Source organism: Macadamia integrifolia, chromosome 10 (genome assembly GCF_013358625.1).
Source record: "Macadamia integrifolia cultivar HAES 741 chromosome 10, SCU_Mint_v3, whole genome shotgun sequence".
In the NCBI taxonomy this organism is placed as follows: Eukaryota; Viridiplantae; Streptophyta; class Magnoliopsida; order Proteales; family Proteaceae; genus Macadamia; species Macadamia integrifolia.
This window is the reverse complement of record NC_056566.1, coordinates 32,483,954-32,501,697: the sequence shown is the minus strand read 5'-3', so window position 1 is coordinate 32,501,697 and position 17,744 is coordinate 32,483,954. Positions and strand designations below refer to the sequence as shown.

The 17,744-nt window shown below is 40.9% G+C and overlaps 3 protein-coding genes across 3 annotated transcripts; 2 read left to right on the top strand and 1 right to left on the bottom strand.

Annotated features, from left to right (window-relative positions):
• Positions 1 to 3,114: 3,114 nt before the first annotated feature.
• LOC122091504 (nucleolin-like) lies at positions 3,115 to 7,598 on the top strand. Its single transcript, XM_042661490.1, has 5 exons — positions 3,115 to 3,389; positions 5,882 to 6,703; positions 6,779 to 7,045; positions 7,128 to 7,226; positions 7,338 to 7,598. The coding sequence occupies exons 2-5, from the start codon at positions 5,888 to 5,890 to the stop codon at positions 7,395 to 7,397; spliced, it is 1,242 nt and encodes a 413-aa protein (XP_042517424.1). The 5' UTR covers positions 3,115 to 3,389; positions 5,882 to 5,887; the 3' UTR covers positions 7,398 to 7,598.
• Positions 7,599 to 7,739: 141 nt separating this feature from the next.
• Positions 7,740 to 13,862, top strand: LOC122091505 (CRS2-associated factor 2, chloroplastic). Its single transcript, XM_042661491.1, is given in 8 exon segments — positions 7,740 to 9,131; positions 9,249 to 9,376; positions 9,870 to 10,095; positions 10,904 to 11,031; positions 11,657 to 11,807; positions 13,168 to 13,411; positions 13,443 to 13,487; positions 13,489 to 13,862. Coding segments are annotated over 8 exon segments (1,686 nt in total). The 5' UTR covers positions 7,740 to 8,461; the 3' UTR covers positions 13,583 to 13,862.
• A 553-nt stretch (positions 13,863 to 14,415) lies between these two features.
• LOC122091885 (S-adenosylmethionine synthase 5-like) lies at positions 14,416 to 17,281 on the bottom strand. The gene is made up of 2 exons (XM_042662112.1): positions 17,147 to 17,281; positions 14,416 to 15,760 (listed from the first exon to the last, which is right to left on the bottom strand). Exon 2 carries the CDS (start codon positions 15,749 to 15,751, stop codon positions 14,570 to 14,572), a length of 1,182 nt encoding a protein of 393 aa, XP_042518046.1. The 5' UTR covers positions 15,752 to 15,760; positions 17,147 to 17,281; the 3' UTR covers positions 14,416 to 14,569.
• Between the last annotated feature and the right edge of the window lie 463 nt (positions 17,282 to 17,744).

The following is a 17,744-nucleotide window of genomic DNA, read 5'->3' as shown; positions in this document are numbered from 1 at the left end:
ATCTGTTAAATACCAAACCCAACTGGGATTTGGGGCTAAAATCACTACAGGTTTGTCAACCTAGATGCTTTCTTCCTTTCATCTGGAAGGAGCTATGTTCCACAAATCATAATTCCTGCATAGCATGGAGAGATGATGCAATTAAATGTGGGGAAAATAATGTATGGGATCGCTGGTAGTACACATTCTCTCACTCTCCTCATTGATCATATGGGTCTCACCTATGTACTCGAATTGTGAGGCACTCTCTCTCGGTGTCCATTGGCTTAGCCTGAGTTACCAATATATGCCGGGTGTGTAGGAGAGTGTCAAGGGTTTGTTGGGGTGGCGAGAGACTGAGAGTGTAGGTTTCTGGCATTGTGGGAAAACATTTCCCTTCGTTCAAACACAAAGTAAAACTGCCAGACTGTGTGACTGAGTTAGCTTATCAACTTTCTTTTCTCTCCTTCCTATTCGATCCTCATGCACTCAATGGTCAATGCCATTGGCATGCTCACTTGAGGGTGGTGAACCGGCATTCAAGAATAATCTTTTTCTTTGTATTTTCATTCAATAAGAGAATGTATATATGTATTAAAACATATATGGCAATTCCTTGATTGAAGAGAAATTGAAAACATATTAACATAAATATACAAGAGAGGATCAATGCGGAGCTGGTATGAGATGGCCCAGTTGGAAAATACCATGTAATGCCATATAGAGCTCATGCATGAAGTGGCCAATCTAGGATATACCATTGTATATCTTATAATACTCCCCCTCAAGTAAGAGCATAGAGATCCGAAATGCCCAAACTTGGATGTTAAATAATGAAAAGGGATCCCTAATGAAAATGATATTGACCAAATTGCTTCGAAAAAATGTTTGCCAGTTGTTTACTAATAGCAACATAACATGTCTCAAGAGTGATAGATTCAATCGGTTAACAAACAAGGTGATAATTGAGTTCAATATGCTTGGTACATTCATGAAATACCTTATGAGAGGCTAGTAGACAACAACAAGAGCTACCCACTGCAAAAGGCTCCTGCTACTGCAAGCTAGTAGAGTAGTTTGATTATCACAAAAAATTTTATTTGTTGTGGATGCGAAATAACAAGGTTTAATAGAGGGGCTTTCAACCAAGGGAGGCCATAGATCAATATTTCGCTTCTACAAAAGATCGGGAAACAAGTGACTACTTCTTTGATTTCCAATATTTTGGAGAAGTACCATAAGAAATATTTGACTGAGAAAACATTAAATACGTTAAATACATCTGTCTGCTAATTAAATGCCAATATTAAATAGTAATGCGCCATCTTCCTGATTGAGGTAAAGGTTTTGCTCCATTGGAAATAGAGCGGATTTTGAATCAAGAACACCATAGTAATTTAGCATATCAAGGATGTATTTCGTTGACTAAGGAAGATATCGGAGAATGAGAAACTTTAATGCCAAGAAAACAATTGAGAGGACCCAAATCCTTAGTGTGAAACAACATTCGTAAGAAAGCCTTGAGAGATGTAATGAGTGTATTATTAGTTCCATAAATAATAATGCCGCTCGCATTTACTAAAACAACTACATAACCAGCGGTAAATATCCGTGTAAATAGCAAATAACCAACATAAGATTGTTGATAGTTAGCATCTTTAAGAGCAATAGATAAAGCTTGAAACCAGTTGTGTGCGAGGCCTGTTTAAGGCCATATAATGATTTGCACATATGATAAACAAGATTCTCCCCCCTTACGTCCATATCAAGGAGATAATGTGATGTAAATTTCTTTATGAAGATCATAATGAATAAAGGCATTGTTAATATCCAATTGATAGAGAAATCAACCGTTTATGGAGACAATAACAAGAAGACATTGAACCGTAAACAACTTAGCAACTGGAGCATAGGTGTTAGTGTAATCTAAACCTTCCATCTGAGTATAACCTTTGATAATGAGTTGAGCTTTGTAACACTCGATCGTGTGATCATAAAGACCCATTTCCAATCGATCAGATGTTTTTCAGAAGGAAATGACTGAAGAGTCCAAGTACTATTTGTTCTAATGCATAAAGTTTTGTTGCCATAGGTTCTTGTCAACTATTGTGCATTGTTGCCTCAATATAAGTAGATGGCTCCTAATGGCATGAGATGGCCGGAAGGAAAACAAAATGATAGTAGAAAAAGGGCTATATGAAAGAAAATAAAAAACGGGATAAAGGTTTCATGAAAGGTATTGAAGAGAGTGTGATGGCATAGTTGCAAGAGAACTATTAGTCATAGTTGATCAAATATAATTAATTCGATGAGCAGCTTTTGACTGAGAGCAATCATAATGGTAAAGTAAAGGGAAGAAAGGAGGAATGAAGGAAGGTAAGAGTAAGTCCTCTTAACGACTCTTTAGAATCAGACCAATTATGCAGGCCACAGAATATAAAACATTGTACTCCAAGAACAAGAAGATGCACCCTAATTAATTTAGATTTTAAGAATCTCTCTTAATTTTCTTTTTTCTTTTGAGATTTAGATTCTTGATATATAATATTTTTTTGGAAAAATTACATGATTGCCCATTTATGGGTTTCTCTTTACAAAATTTCTCACCAAAAGTTTTAGTTAACAAAAATACCCAAAATTGAATTTGGTTTTACAAAACTACCCACTTAAAAGTTTTAGTAATAAAAAAATACACTATTATATGTGGAAGATGAAGAATCACTATTTTGGATAGTTTTGTAAATCCAAATTCAATTTTGGGTATTTTTGTTAACTGAAACTTTTGGTGGATAGTTTTGTAAATCCAAACCTAATTTTGGGTATTTTTGTTAATCAAAACTTTTTGTGGGTAATTTTGTAAAGGGAAACCCAAAAGTGATTAATCACATAATTTTTCCTATTTTTTTGGTAGAAAAATATTCTTGTTATCCAATGGAAGAAATTATGGAGGTTTAGATTTTATTTATTCATTTCTTTAGGCTTTTGGGCTTAAAAAACCTCCCTAAACAATGGTCGAGAGAGAGAGAGGGCAGCAGATGCCAATCCAAGGTGCGATAGGTGTCCATGATCCATTCCACGCTCGCAGGCGTTGTAGTTTTTACCATTGGACTTACGGCATCTATCCCCCATTCCCCGGGCTCGCGCGCGACGTCCTATCATTACGCGTCCGGAGTCCTCGACAGATCTCACAACAGGAAAGTGGAACTCAACCGACTCACTTCACAAACCTGCAAACCTGTTTCATCGTTTTTGGTTATCGTCTGCTCTTGAACTTATTTTCTTACGGCTAAAGAAATAAGTTCAAGAGTTAACTCCGACCTCTGGGCTAAAAGGCTGAAGAGAAACCAAGCGAAACTACTCCATAGAACCGTCGACGGCGATCATCCACTGCTTCGGGAGAACCAAGTCAGGTTAGGGTTCGCCTCTTTCCTTTTCAGGTCTCTTCTTCATATAATGCTACCTTCTTTGTTCTCCTTTCCCTCTTCTTTGCGAGCACTATATATGGGATCGGATCCTATTCATCTCTGTGTCAGTGGTGTGGCTCTAATATTTCACAAGATTAGAATTTTCTGTGTCAATTTCTTACAAGCATTGCATTCTGCTTAAATAATTGTTATTTTTTCTTAAAATAAAATTTTGCTGCTGTTTTCAATTTCCCCCACTCGCTTTCCTCGCTTCTGGATAGTCGAGTACAGTTATGAAACCTCGTCTCTCTGGTTTCCTATCTGCAAAGGGTTTCCCTCTGAACTATATAGATTCCATGCATACAATAAATGCTTATATTCACTACTTCCGTCTACTCTAATGTTTCGAAACTCAACCCGCTCCGTCTCGGCCAATCTAAGTTGTTTAGCGTTCGGGGAGTATCAAGTATCAACACGCTCAACTCAATGAGATGGTTAAAAAATAGATAAAAGTTACTAGAATGTTGGAGGGAGAGGAAGAAGAAAGATGCTGGTTGAAGACCAAGAGGAAATTGAACTTAGGGGGACTCAAAGCAGAAGAAGAAAAACATGTGTCAATTCCCGATAGAGCACTTTGATCTGACACTCTTTACAACGTAATGGTGGCCACCGATTGCAAAGAAGATTTGATTATCTGCTGAAGGAAACTGGTTCCTATCAAGAAAAAGTAAGAACAAAAAGGTCTAAGTAACAGAGGTACATCAGAAAGGAGGGGATAAAAGTAGAAGAAAAAACAGAGGTGAGAAACTGATCCAGACTTTAGAAAATAGAGATAGAACCCACACAAATCTACAGCTGGAGCTTTGACAGTTTCAAATTAAATTTATATCTTTAGAATCAGTCTGCCTCAGACTGTTCAGACAATCAGACCCATCAGTTGGCAGCCAATTAAGTAATTGCTTAAATTCCATTAGAAGATCCAATTTTTTGTAATTTCATGATTCTGTGAAGGTGGAACACTGGATTGAGTTTTTTTATTTTTATGAGGAGTAACCTTATGGTAGTAAGAGCTAGGGCCGTGAATGAGATGAGTCTGCGCTAGTCTCAAGTTGTGAGTGGACTGTCTGGAGCTCTGCTGCACTCAGCTCTCTAAAAGGCTTGCTACAACCTAATGAATCTTCTCAGCCTATTTGTGAGTTTTGACGACTGAATTTGGGCTTTTGATTGACTAGATAGTGGTAATATTTGGTTTTTGGTTTTCTTAGCATGGTTCATGTTTTGGCCTATCCAATCCAAAATGTACACTGGATCTCTTAACCACTGGCAATATCAGTTTTTGCAGACTAGACCAGTCAATTCCACCCTCAATCAGATTGCTATCTCCCATCACAAATCAGTGTCCCGAGACCTGGCCCAGCCAATTGAATTAATTCACCTGTCATCTGGTTCTCAAAGTAGGGCAGATCGACTTATCAACCGTGTTGCTTCTGTTTTCTAAAAGATTTTAATGGCTCGCACCAATTGACTGGTTTTGGGGTGGTTGGGTGATTTTGATGATTGGCTGATCGAATTGATGGGACCAACGTTCTCTTATCTCCTCCTTTATTCGACACTATTTCTTCTTACTCTTATATGATCTTTATTCTTACTCCCTTCTTATATATATATATATCCTATTTTATTATATGGAATTTGAAACTTTTCTCGTAAATTCCTATGTCATACGCTCTATGCAATAAACCCTTGTTTGAAGATCCAAGTATCCAACAATTATCACCATTTCCAGCCAATTGAATCAATTTACCTGTCATCTGATTCCCAAAGTGGGTGAGCCTGTGGCACAATGGTTAAGTTTCACTATTGCAAGTTGGTCTCAGGTTCGAAACTTGGAAACAACCTCTTCTATGAAGTAGGGGTTAAGGCTGCATACATTTGCCGGTCCTAGACCTTGCAGTAGCGGGAGCCTCATGCACTGCGTTGTTTTTTTTTTTTTCCCTAGTAAAACCATAACTCTTTCCCACCATCCTTTCCTAGTAGTTTTAGAACCCTAGATCTTCAGTGTCGTAACTCCTAGGTGAAGGGCAAGAATTGAAACCCCAAGGGTGGAAATTGAAATAAATAATATGGTCATCAAATGAATGGTCAAAAATCTTTGGTGCTGCACCCAAAACAAAAGGTTTAGTTTCTCTATGAATTATATGACATTCGAGAGACTCTTGCACCACAAGTTAAGGCAATCTGTTGTACTGACAATGCTGAGTTCTAAAGGTTCAGTTTCTCGTTGGCTTAAAAAAAAGCTGTAGACATCACCGACTTAGGTTTAGGATTTCATTTTTCTAGTTTTTATTTTATTTTCTCAATAGTTGTTGATATGCATGAAATGTTCATACTGGCAAATGATACTCATTTTTTTAAGGTCATTATTCTGACTTGTACACTACAAAAGTTTCACTTGTTGCCTGCATCTTAAGTATTTCTTGTCTTTGTTGCTTTTGCAGACTTGGATGGGTTCATACCCGTATGGTGTCTCTCCCACTTTAGAGCAGCAATGGAGGGAAGAAGTTCTTTACCTCCACTCTTTGTGGCACAAGGGACCTCCTAGAAATCCTAACCCTAAACCCATTTCAAATAATCTTGGTTCTTCCAATTCTACAACATATAAAAGCAAGGCAAATAATCTTGGTGCCTCCAATTCCACAACGTTCAAGAAGGGGAAAAGCAAACAAAGAGTTGCACAGAAAAAGAAAGATCCTAAACCTGTTGTTTCGGAGGTTGAGTGGCCCTGTGGACCAGATCCCGAGCCACGCCAGGAGACTGGATGGCCTGAATTAAATCCCAAATCTGATCAAGCCACCAGGCCAGCTACTGCTGAAGAACAGGCCAAATTCGCCGCACTTCACTTGCAACAGAAGGGCTTGAAAGCTTGCCAAGATTTTTTCTCAAGCAATGCTTGTTCAGATGATGAAGAGGAAGACTTGATGGATGATGATGATGATGATGATGAAGAATTCAAGTTTTTCTTGGGGATTTTTACAGATGACAGTGATTTGAGGAGTTATTATGAGAAGAATTGGGAAAGTGGGGAGTTTTGTTGTTTGGTTTGTGGTGGAACTGGGAAGAAGGTCTGGAAGAGGTTCAAGAATTGCGTTGCACTTGTTCAGCACTCAACAGCAATATCAAAGACTAAGAGAAGGGCAGCACATCGAGCATTTGGGAAGACTGTTTGTCGGGTTCTTGGTTGGGAAATTCATCGACTTCCGAGCATTGTTCTGTCTTTGGATGGGCCACTTGGTCACTCCAATGCCAAAGCAGAATCTGAGGTAGTTGCTATAATGTTGCCTCTGTGTATTGTTTAATTCTGCGGCTCATTGATCATATGAAGTTGGACAATGCAGGTGGGTTTAAAGGAGAATAATGCTCAAAAGGAAGATCTTCACGAGAACTTTGTAGACCTTGTCAGCAATGATGATGACGAAGACGATGATGATTATACTGTTGATGATGATGACGATGACGATGACGATGACAGTGATGACAATGGCGATGACAATGACGGTGATGATGATGATGATGATGATGATGATCATGGAGAGGTGGATTCAGAGGACCACAACATCGGTGTCGAAAAGGAAGATTTTGAAGGCAAACTTGTAGGCTGTCAGGTCAGACGAGTGTGAAATGATGACATGTTCACTTACAGGTTAAGGTTATGCATTGCTTGTCCTTTGATGTTATTTATTGCAGGCGGGTTCAAAGAAAGAAGAAGAACTTCATCAAAAGGAGCTTACCAGTGAAACTGTTGAGATGAAAGGGGCGTATAAAGAGGAAGAGACGGATTACAGGGTGAGATGATTATTCTGGATTTGGAGCATCCTTCGATTTTCTTTCTGTGAATTTTTTTTTTTTTTGTTGGGGCTTATGCATTATTTGGTTTGTTAATCCACTATGATGCAGATGAATAAAGAACTTGTAGCTGAGAATCAGGAGAAAGAAGGCCTTCAAGAGGGATTGTAGACTCAGCGGAAACTAGTAGATAATAGAAATTATTGAGACACAGGTGGAATATGTGGCTGTACAGGGAGGATATCCATGTTAGGACACAAAACCCACTGGTTTTAGATTTTCATTCCATTCATCGTTTTTTTTGGTTTGTACTTGTAGACAAAAAACGAGTGGGATGGTTTTTTAACAAAACATGTGAGTTGGTTCCCGCTAGTTCCCTTGTCTAGTGAACATTAATTGCAAACTTAGAGAAAAGAAAGATACCCTACTTATATATAGGCATAAAAAGACTGTGCTGCCCCTAAACTGTCTTTGCATGGTCTCCCATGGCCTGTGTGCTGATGCAGTAGCTAAGCAATCTGATTATAATTGTTCTTATCCCTGCCTAGTGAGGTGTATTATGTCATTTGGTTTTTTTTTTTTTTTTTTTGAGTTCAATGGGACTTGTCTGTAACGTGTTTTACAGGAGAGTACAGATCCAAGGGTTGGAAACCCTCAGACTTGCAGCCCAAGGCATGGGTATGTTACACACTGTGTCGTGCAAGGCTGATACATATTGGTGTCGGCCAGTCTTGATACCATTACCTAATTGGTACGAATCAATTGATTTGATAAAAAAATTTGATGTATTGATCTTTGAATCATGCGAAAAAAAAAAATCTTGTATCGGACTTATGCGGCCATATCTGGATCGGCACCATGAATTGCATCCTTGTTTGTGTGGAACTGGGCATCTGGAAAGAAGAAAGAAGTAAAGGTTTTAAAAACTGGAATCGGGGATTGAATCGGTTCGAGTCGGTTCTGATCTGAATTGATTGGAATCTGTTTGGTTCGGTCCGATCCATCCGATTATAATCAAATTCTGAGGTGAAAATGGGATCCTCGGGGGTTGCTCGACTCGCTCCTCGGATAAATTCCTTGTCATCTCTCTTCCTTCGTTCTGTCTGGGGCTCTGCATTTCTGTGGAGTGGAGACTGAGAGACCAGACCTTACTCCAAAGTGCATAATGGGGGCAAGCGAATACCTCCTTCACTCATCCGCCTGATATTGTCCTTATAACTTTCTGAGCTTTAAAAATGGCAGTCATGGCGACCCTTCCGGGGCTCAATCTCTTCTCTTCCCCTTCTTCAAACCGTCGCGTTGTTAATGAACCCAATCCATCTCGACCTCCGTCACCTCCCATCCCTGTACCCAGATACCCCAGAACCCTCAAATCCCATCGAAGCAAAACCCCTTCTCCTCCTCTACAGTCTGAGAAACCAAATCCCGCTCTTAAATCCGTTCATCGCCGCACCAAGTACTACAAGCCAGTCAAGGATGGAGTAATTGCATCGGGCGGCGACCGCTCCGTCGTCATCGGCGAGTCCGGTGTATCTTACCTCCTCCCAGGGGCTCCATTCGAGTTTCAATTCAGCTACTCCGAGACCCCGAAGGATAAGCCCTTGGCCATACGAGAGCCCGCATTCTTGCCATTTGCTACTCCTACCATGCCCAGGCCTTGGACTGGAAAGGCTCCGCTTAAGAGATCCAAGACGAAGAAAAACATCCCTTTGTTCGATTCCTTTAACCCACCTCCACCGGGGACCAAGGGGGTTAAGCATGTGGAGATGCCTGGGCCCTTTCCGCTTAAAAAGTTACCGAAAGACGGCAAGACGAGGGAGGAGATACTTGGAGAGCCTCTTACCAGAGCGGAGGTTCGAATGCTTGTTAAACCTCACTTGTCTCATAACCGCCAGGTGAATCTTGGTAAGATTTTCATTATCACATAACGGATGCTCTGTTCTGTACTAGTAGGATTGCTACTGGCTTATGTACTTTTCTGAATGCACGACTCTCAGGTTATCTCTTTCTCTTGTTGTATAGGGCGGGATGGGCTAACCCACAACATGCTGGAGCTCGTTCATACGCATTGGAAGCGGCAGCGCGTTTGTAAGGTTCGATGCAAAGGTGTTCCTACTGTTGATATGGACAACGTTTGCCGCCATCTTGAGGTTGTTATTTTTCCTATGAAAGGTTTTTTCCTGACTGAAAATGAGTTTCAATTCTTCAGCACCAACGCTATATGTTTACTATCACATCTCTTGACTTAATTGTTCAGGTTGCTCTTTTAGATGTAGGTAATTTTCTTTTACCAAAAAAATTTTCTTTAACTGACACCGATTCTTATGATGAAGCTATTATATGTGTTCAACGCTATTATCCTATGTTAGGACATTTTGATTAGTTGAGCTGATATGTAAGTGGTCGGATGTGGTTCATCTTGTACTGGCATCAACACGGAAATACCTTTATCAGCCTTTTTGGCCAAAAGCAAGCTAATCTGTACAGTTTTGTACTTATCATGTGTCCATTTCATATATGATAAAAGTCAGTGGCTTTGCTGTTGATAAGTCCAAAATTAGTAAAAATTGCATTTCATTCATTAGATACAGAAGAAGGCAGATTCTTGCTTGTTTTGAGCTCAAGTGAAACTTATAATGCCAGGAAAGAACTTGGGGGAAAATCATTCATCGAGTTGGTGGCACTGTTTATCTTTTCCGTGGCAGAAACTATAACTACCGAACTCGCCCACAGTACCCGATTATGCTCTGGAAGCCCGCTGCTCCTGTTTATCCAAAACTTATCCAGGAAGCCCCAGAAGGACTGACAAAAGAAGAAGCAGATGCCTTGCGAACAAAAGGAAAGAATCTGCTGCCTATTTGTAAACTAGGTAAACATGAGTGTCATGCTGCTGTCTTAAGATTTCATCCCTTGTCCCATCTCTGACCTACCTTTGCTATCTCTAGGGTTTCTTTTACCTCAAGGTCCCTGACATAATCAAAATTGAAAGAATCATTGTTTGATCTGAATCTATCAGAATTGGAGTTAAAAGTGCGTGAATTGAAACTGCTAATTATATTGGCCATCCATTTTGAGAAGAGGAAGGCCAGTGGCATACCAATATTCCATCCATGGTTTATGGGGAAGTAACTCGAGACTGGTTGCAAGCCAACCAGGGGTGCAGTTTATTAGAATGGTTCATATGGAAACACAGTACTTTTGTGTGTCCTATGGAGTTACTTGGTTAATTATGGTTCTTATAATGAAGAACCATGTTGAATCAATTTATAAGAACCAAGAACCGCTTTAGGATCAAAGGAATCAATATTTCAGAAAATAACGTTTCTGTATCTTGCTTATTGCTAGTGATTTCCATGCTGAAATTTTGACCATAGATAATCTTCTCTTATTTGAATATATATTATGTTCTTGAAAGTGGGGTGTTTAATTGAAACTTGGTTCACTTTCTGGCCAAGTATAACTTACCCAATGACTTTTTGAGGGACAGTCTCAGTTGGTTGGCTTGATGGGCATTAATTGAGGCTGTTGCTTTTACTTATTTGAAATTCTTCACGGATCCTACAACTGCATATTTTGTTTCACTATCTATCAAATGACAATTGTTTTTCATGCATATGGTTTGAGTAAGTGCTTTAGCTGCAATTTAATTGAGCTATGGTCTCTTTTTTGTGATGCAGCCAAAAATGGAGTGTACATTAACATAGTAAAGGATGTCAGGGATGCTTTTGAAGGAAGCCCTTTGGTGAAGATCAACTGCACAGGGATGCATGCAAGTGATTATAAAAAGATAGGTGCCAAACTTAAGGTTTGTTCTAATCCATTTTAGGTATGGGATGCCACCTGATTCTGTTTTATATCTCTATATTTACCAGTAGTCTTCAGTCTTTATATTAGCCTTGTTGAAATAAAAGACATTGTTTGCTCAATTTTTAAGGCCTGTAGGACATGGTCCATCTTTCTACATAGATTGTACACGCTATGTATCAAAATGAATTCCTTAATTGGCCCATGCATGTGGCTTGTTGGCGCTGGTTGAAAGAAGATAAGTCTATTTACTACTCTTTTATTTGGCCAGTACAGTCACCAAATCATTTGGTGATTTCAGCTTCCAACTGAACTAGTAGTTTACATGAGAAACTAGATACTTAATTTTCCGTACGATGTGGACAAATCTCCAAGACTTGTCCTTCGAAGCAGTGAACTATGCTATTGCTGTACGCTTTCGCCTCCAGCCATCCTTTCCTTTTTCTTTAAATTATGATACTTCTCAGTTGTTTGTCATTGCTTTGCTCACTTTGTATGGCTGAATGTTACGAGTACTTCTCAGTTGTTTTTCATTGCTTTGCTCACTTTGTATGGTTGAATGATTGCAAGTACTTTTTAGTTGTTTGTCATTGCTTTGATCACTTTGTATGGCTGAATGATTGCAGGAACTAGTTCCTTGTGTTCTATTGTCTTTTGATGAGGAACAGATCTTGATGTGGAGGGGGAAAGGCTGGAAATCCATGTATTTAGAAGCTCGTTCAGTTGTGAAAATTAACCCCACTGATAATGGCACTTCATCTGGCTTGGATGGCTCAGGTAAGAATTTAGTAGAAGGATAAATTAATTCCACAAATTCATACTGAACCTAACAATTGATCCATTGAAGCTATAGACTGTTGCAATTCAGTTGGTACTTCTTCGCCCTCCAACTTGGTATTATCTGCATCTGATCCTCACCCTAAAGCAATAAAGTCAGGTGGTACCCAGTTACCACCACTTATTCTCCATAGAGCCAAACCTGTAAATAACTGTCTTGATGGGCATACAACGATGAGTGATAGGTAGCAGAACGGCTTATATCTGCCATGTGGCAGCTCATCTAAAGCTCAAATTTGGTACACAGGTAGGTCCCAATATTCCCCATTTGCTTACAAAATTTTAGCCCAATACGAATTTTACACGTGGAAAAATGAGGGTCAAAATTTAGTTAAAAAGTCAAAAGATGTGAACAAAACAGGTTGGTTGTTGGAAATACTTAAGGTACAATCCAATACAAATGGACCCTATGATGGAGTTTGACCACCAAACACATGGCACAAATCAGGTGAGCCATGCAAGCCTAGCAACACAGCCATTCCTGCCACCTTTTTCGCTAAGCTATAATCACTGGAAGAGGTAATGGTGTAGTACTGTACTAAATACTGTAGGATGAGCTACCATATAGGGGTGGGATAAGATGGTTTCAGAAAACTGAGGTGGTAACTAAATTCTGCAGATGGGCTTGTTTCTGATCAGGCTTGTGGGTGGCTACTGCATGGAAAATGGCCTTACCCTTTTAGTTTTCTTCTTTTTCGTTTTTGGGGTGGAGATTCTCTAGCCTTACCGTATTGGGCTTTGTCCTTACCGTAGGGTAAATTTTACCTGTAATCTCTTACAGGCGTTTGGGTTGGCCTCCTATTGTAGTCGAAGGTTCAAACTATAGACACCAATTTAGACCTACAGATTTTTGAGGTGAGGTTCTACAGACTACTGAAAGTGAATGCCATATCAAGTTGATGTGTAAGGCAATGAATGTCTGTTGCTTGAATAATATTTTCTGCTTTCCTCCTTCCTTTCGACTCTTCATAAAATAAATAAATAATAAAAAAGAGGAAAACACAAAAAAAATTTGTGGAATTGGCATTTATGATCATCTGAGGTTGACTTCTGAGGTGAGAGATTTCCTGTGAGCCTAAAAAATTCCTGGGAGTATGCCCCAATTTTCTGTGTATATATTGTTTGTTGCCAGTGCTTTGTCTGCTTTGTTGTGATTTGTGATTATAGTTTTTTAACCAGGCCACAGGAAGAAAGAAAATTGTAAACCAAAGAATAGGGTGGCCCTAGTTTTTCTGTTTTTAAAACTATGTGATTACCATGCTTAAGTTAATATGCTTCATTGTTTCTGTTTGTCATTCAGGCATGCCAGGGTATGGAAGTCATGGATCACACACCAAAACAGAGATCGCAAGTCCCCGAATGATGTCCCTGTGGAAACGTGCCATAGAGTCCAGGAAGGCACTTTTGCTGGAGGATCCTGGACTTGGTCCCGATGCTCTTTTGGAGAGAGTTGAGGCATTTGTGGATATGTCACAAGCCAAGGAACACTCGTATCCAGCATTGGTTTTGTCAAGCGCTTGTGATGCCGCTGATTCAAGTAAGGAGCTAACAGATGGATCTCACACTTGAGTGCAGAGAAGGTAATGATCATGACGAAATTGACATTGGTGGAGGCGAGCAAATTTTCCGGTGATTCCTTTGAAGAGATAGGGCCATCTGTTCCTCCAGGATCATTACCTGTGGATCTAATCACAAAGCAATTCAGTTTAGAATGAAATTGGTTGACAAATATCTTATCATACATGTTGGGGGTTAGCTGCCATCTTGGATGGAGACTGTATATGTTATGGGGTTGGGGAATTAGATGCTGTTGTAGGTGGTTAATCCAAATGGAGTTCGGTGCTGAAGTTCTAGGATCAAATCCCGTCTCCATTATTTTATAGTGAGATGGTTCCTGTACTTGTTTATGTCGTTGCCTACATGAATATGTACAAAACATAATGCATTCATATAATCTGTGAACCGAATGGAACTGATGCATAGATGTTCCTACAATCTTAAAGCCGAAGCATTTTCCCGCAAGCAATATATAGATTTAAAAAGAACCTGAAATGTCAATTTCTGCATCCTTTACCATTGTGGAAAATAATGTATGGCCCTTGCATGATCGATGCCCAGCAATGCCTGGATCTGCCCAGGTCTTGCTCTTAGTTTACCTATGTGAACGCTGCATGACAACACAAGGCGAGGCAACAATCCAACAATTTTTGACATCTCGTTCTCCCTCGCCATGTGAGACCCACCCGCAATGGGCTGAATCCACAGTGCCTGCTACCAAGTTGTGAATCTATGGAAACTCAAGACTGACTATATCTTTTTAACTCTTGAAATTGAATAAAAAAAATTTCTCTTTCCAAATTGTGAGGGCCCTTATAAATGTTAATGCATTCCCTCGATGGTTAATGATTCTACCCAAAAAAAAAATGATGGTTAATGATACCACAAGGAGAGAAGTAGAGAGGAAATTCTTTTCATTAACAAAAAATCAACATTTTCCCTTGCAACGGCGACAGATGACGGAAGGAGAGCAAAAAAAAAAAAAAAAAAAGGCGTAGAACAATAGTAAGACATTAGGATGTGCGTTTCGTTAGAGAGCATACAGCGGTACATTGGCAGGTATAATATTTCAACGGGCCATAAACAAAGGGTGCAGATCACTGAAACGGCAAGACAAGCGCCTGATCATCACTCGTCTACTGCATCTAAGCTTGGGCATTCTCCCACTTGAGGGGCTTTACCACCTCCCATGTGAAGTCAGGGTCGTCCCTGCCAAAGTGACCGTAGGCGGCTGTCTTCAAGAACCTACCATTACCTCCCCTCTTGAGGTCCAGGCTGATAGCAATCATACCAGGCCTGAAGTCGAAGTTCTCCTTGACAATCTTCAGGATCTCCTTGTCCGGAATCTTTCCTGTACCATATGTGTCGACAAAGACGGACAACGGCTCTGGAACACCAATAGCATAGGAGACCTGCACAGTGCAGCGGCGAGCAAGCCCACTGGAGACGATGCTCTTGGCAGCCTGCCTGACGATGTAGGCACCACTACGGTCAACCTTGGTTGGGTCCTTACCGGAGAAGGCGCCACCACCGTGAGCCCCCCAACCACCGTAGGTGTCAATAATTATCTTGCGTCCCGTGAGGCCGGCATCACCATGAGGACCTCCAATGACAAAACGCCCCGAGGGGTTAAGGTGGAAGATGGTCTTCTCGTCTAGGTACTTCTCTGGGACGACAGGCTTGATGACGTGCTCCTTGAGATCAGCGGCGATCTCGTCATTACTGACGGTCTCATCATGCTGAGTGGAGATGAGGACAGTGTGAACGCGGATGGGGACCATAGCTCCATTTTCTTTGTGGTATTCAACGGTGACTTGGGTCTTTCCGTCTGGTCTCAGCCATGCGCATGTGCCATTCTTGCGAACCTCAGTCAGGCGAGCCCCGAGCTTGGTGGCAAGGACGTGACTGAGCGGCATCAGCTCTGGAGTCTCATCGGTGGCATAGCCGAACATGTGACCCTGGTCACCGGCACCTATCTCCTCAGGGCGCTTGGTGAGGTTTCCGTGGACCCCCTGAGCAATATCAGGGCTCTGCTGCTCAATGTTGACCAGGACCTTGCAGTTGTCAGCATCAAGACCCACATCATCGGAAACAAATCCAATCGTTCGGCATGTGTCTCGGACAATCTTCTCATAGTCTATGTTGGCCTTGGTAGTGATCTCCCCAAAGACCATGACCATGTTGGTCTTGGTACAGGTCTCGCAGGCCACTTTACTATCGGGGTCCTGTTCGAGGCAAGCATCGAGTATGGCATCGGAGATCTGGTCGCACAACTTGTCGGGGTGACCCTCGTTCACGGATTCAGATGTAAATAGGAAGGTATCCATTGCTTCAAGCTGCACAGGAAACGCATTCAACCAGATATATCAATATACGAGTGAGTAGCATAAAGAATGCTCCTCCTAGAAGGTAAAGAACAAATCGAATCTATCCAGGATTGAGAGGAACAAAGTCATCGTTTGTAAACTATACCGCATATAATATTAAATTTTTACTTGGTTTTAGCAAAGTTGCGAATATATGGGACGCAACAAAACCAGAATCATAGCACAAAGGCTGATGGCTCTACGCGTTTTATATTCCTCGAAAACAGTGAATAAAGAGAACAGAAAAACGATTCGATCTCCGACCGTTTCAGCACAGAACCCGGTCCTAAAGTTAAAAGAATTTTCAAAAAGAAATTACCACGAAGAGTCGGTGAACAAATTCATCGAACAATGTCTGCAGTAGTGGAAGTGTGGAACCAAAAAATGAGTTCATACTCGTTGGAGGCCTGAAGCGAACTAGTTGCATATAGCTTTCAGATCTAAGTTAGGGGATAGTTAGTAAAGACCAGATGCTCAACAGGACACGTGCCTAAGGGATAGTTTCCCGGGGCCCCGGCTGAAACAATCACAGAAATAGAGCAACAGGCGAAGTAGAATTTTGAGCCAACAGCGGGACCATGGAATTAACAATCAGACAAAACCGAAAACGATGTTGGTCTAGCATACCACGAAGAAGGCAACGCCAGATGGACAATCCGGCTTGGTAGGCATGATAGAATTTCTGGGAGCTTCGTGACGATGTTCTTAGGCTGAAACAGAAAGGTACGGAAAGCAACGGCGTCTAAAGAGGAAAGAAGAATTTGTTGCATCAACTACTTCAGACGTCCTTTTGACAGAGCATTTGATCAAAACTTCAAAACTTACAAGTATCTCTTACAACTAGCACTTAAAATAAGTATATTATGCGGCGTAACCAAAGAAGACAAGAAGTGGCTCAACTACCAGATCTTAGAAATCATAAAGAAAGTTTTAGAAAAACATAGAACCGGTCCCTTGGATTGACTGACGCTGAAGATAATACGAACCAGTCTACAGTCTAATCTGTGCAACCAACTCAAATCACGTATTACATTAACAGAAAACCACGGCTAACTCGTATAACACTCAGATCTGTAATCAATTCGAGAAAAAACAAACAGATCTTAACAAAAACATCTCGGATACTGAAACTTAAAACACAATAGACGAAGATAAATTCAAGATCTAGTGAGTTAGAGAAGAAACATCAACTGAAAGTACATTGAAACACACAAAAACACAACATTTGCGCTAGAACAGCGAGGAATCCACGAAGAAACGCGTAAAAAACTGCCTCACTAGCACTGGATAAGCACTTCAGAAGAGAGAAAGAGATTGGGATAAGAAGGGAAGAGAGAGAGTACGAGAAGAAGATACCTGTAACTCTGTAAATGAGAGTAGCAGAGCCCTTAGAGCAGTTGAAGCCGCAGATCCGTAGTGGTTCCCAAAGAGAAGAGGACGTTCGCCCCTTCTAGAGGAAGTGATCTTGTTCAGCGAAGCACAAACCGCAACGTCAACTAATCCCTTATTTATAGGCAGTGCCTTATGTCGCGTGGGGGCTGGATTACCTATATTCTTTATGGGATCCAGATCAGACGGCTGTATTTTACTGCACCGACAGTTACTAATCCGTTGGATGACCGGGTATCCTGCGGCTACGATATTTCGGAGTCGGTGGACTTAAACAATAGCCCTTCGAACCCCATTATTGTGGGCCCGGGGGATTGGTGAGATTTTTGACGGCAAAGGCGAGTTAAATCCACCAACTCACCAACCATGAACCACCCTAAACCCAAACCCCAACTCATCTTCGGCTTGGCGGCTGACTCACACATTTAAGCGGCTTTACTTAGCGCTACTTAGAGGATGGAAAGGATAAGAAAGATGACCGTCTTGATGTGTCATCTTAATTGAATCAGCCAGTTGGACAATATGACCTCATAAGTCGTCACTCGTGAGTGCCACTGCCAGCACC

Coding starts and splice junctions, on each gene's coding strand:
- LOC122091504 (XM_042661490.1), top strand. CDS start 5,888: ATGGGTTCATACCCGTATGGTGTCTCTCCCACTTTAGAGCAGCAATGG. Junction 6,704..6,778: donor ATGCCAAAGCAGAATCTGAG/GTAGTTGCTATA, acceptor TGGACAATGCAG/GTGGGTTTAAAGGAGAATAA. Junction 7,227..7,337: donor AGGAAGAGACGGATTACAGG/GTGAGATGATTA, acceptor ACTATGATGCAG/ATGAATAAAGAACTTGTAGC.
- LOC122091885 (XM_042662112.1), bottom strand. CDS start 15,751: ATGGATACCTTCCTATTTACATCTGAATCCGTGAACGAGGGTCACCCC.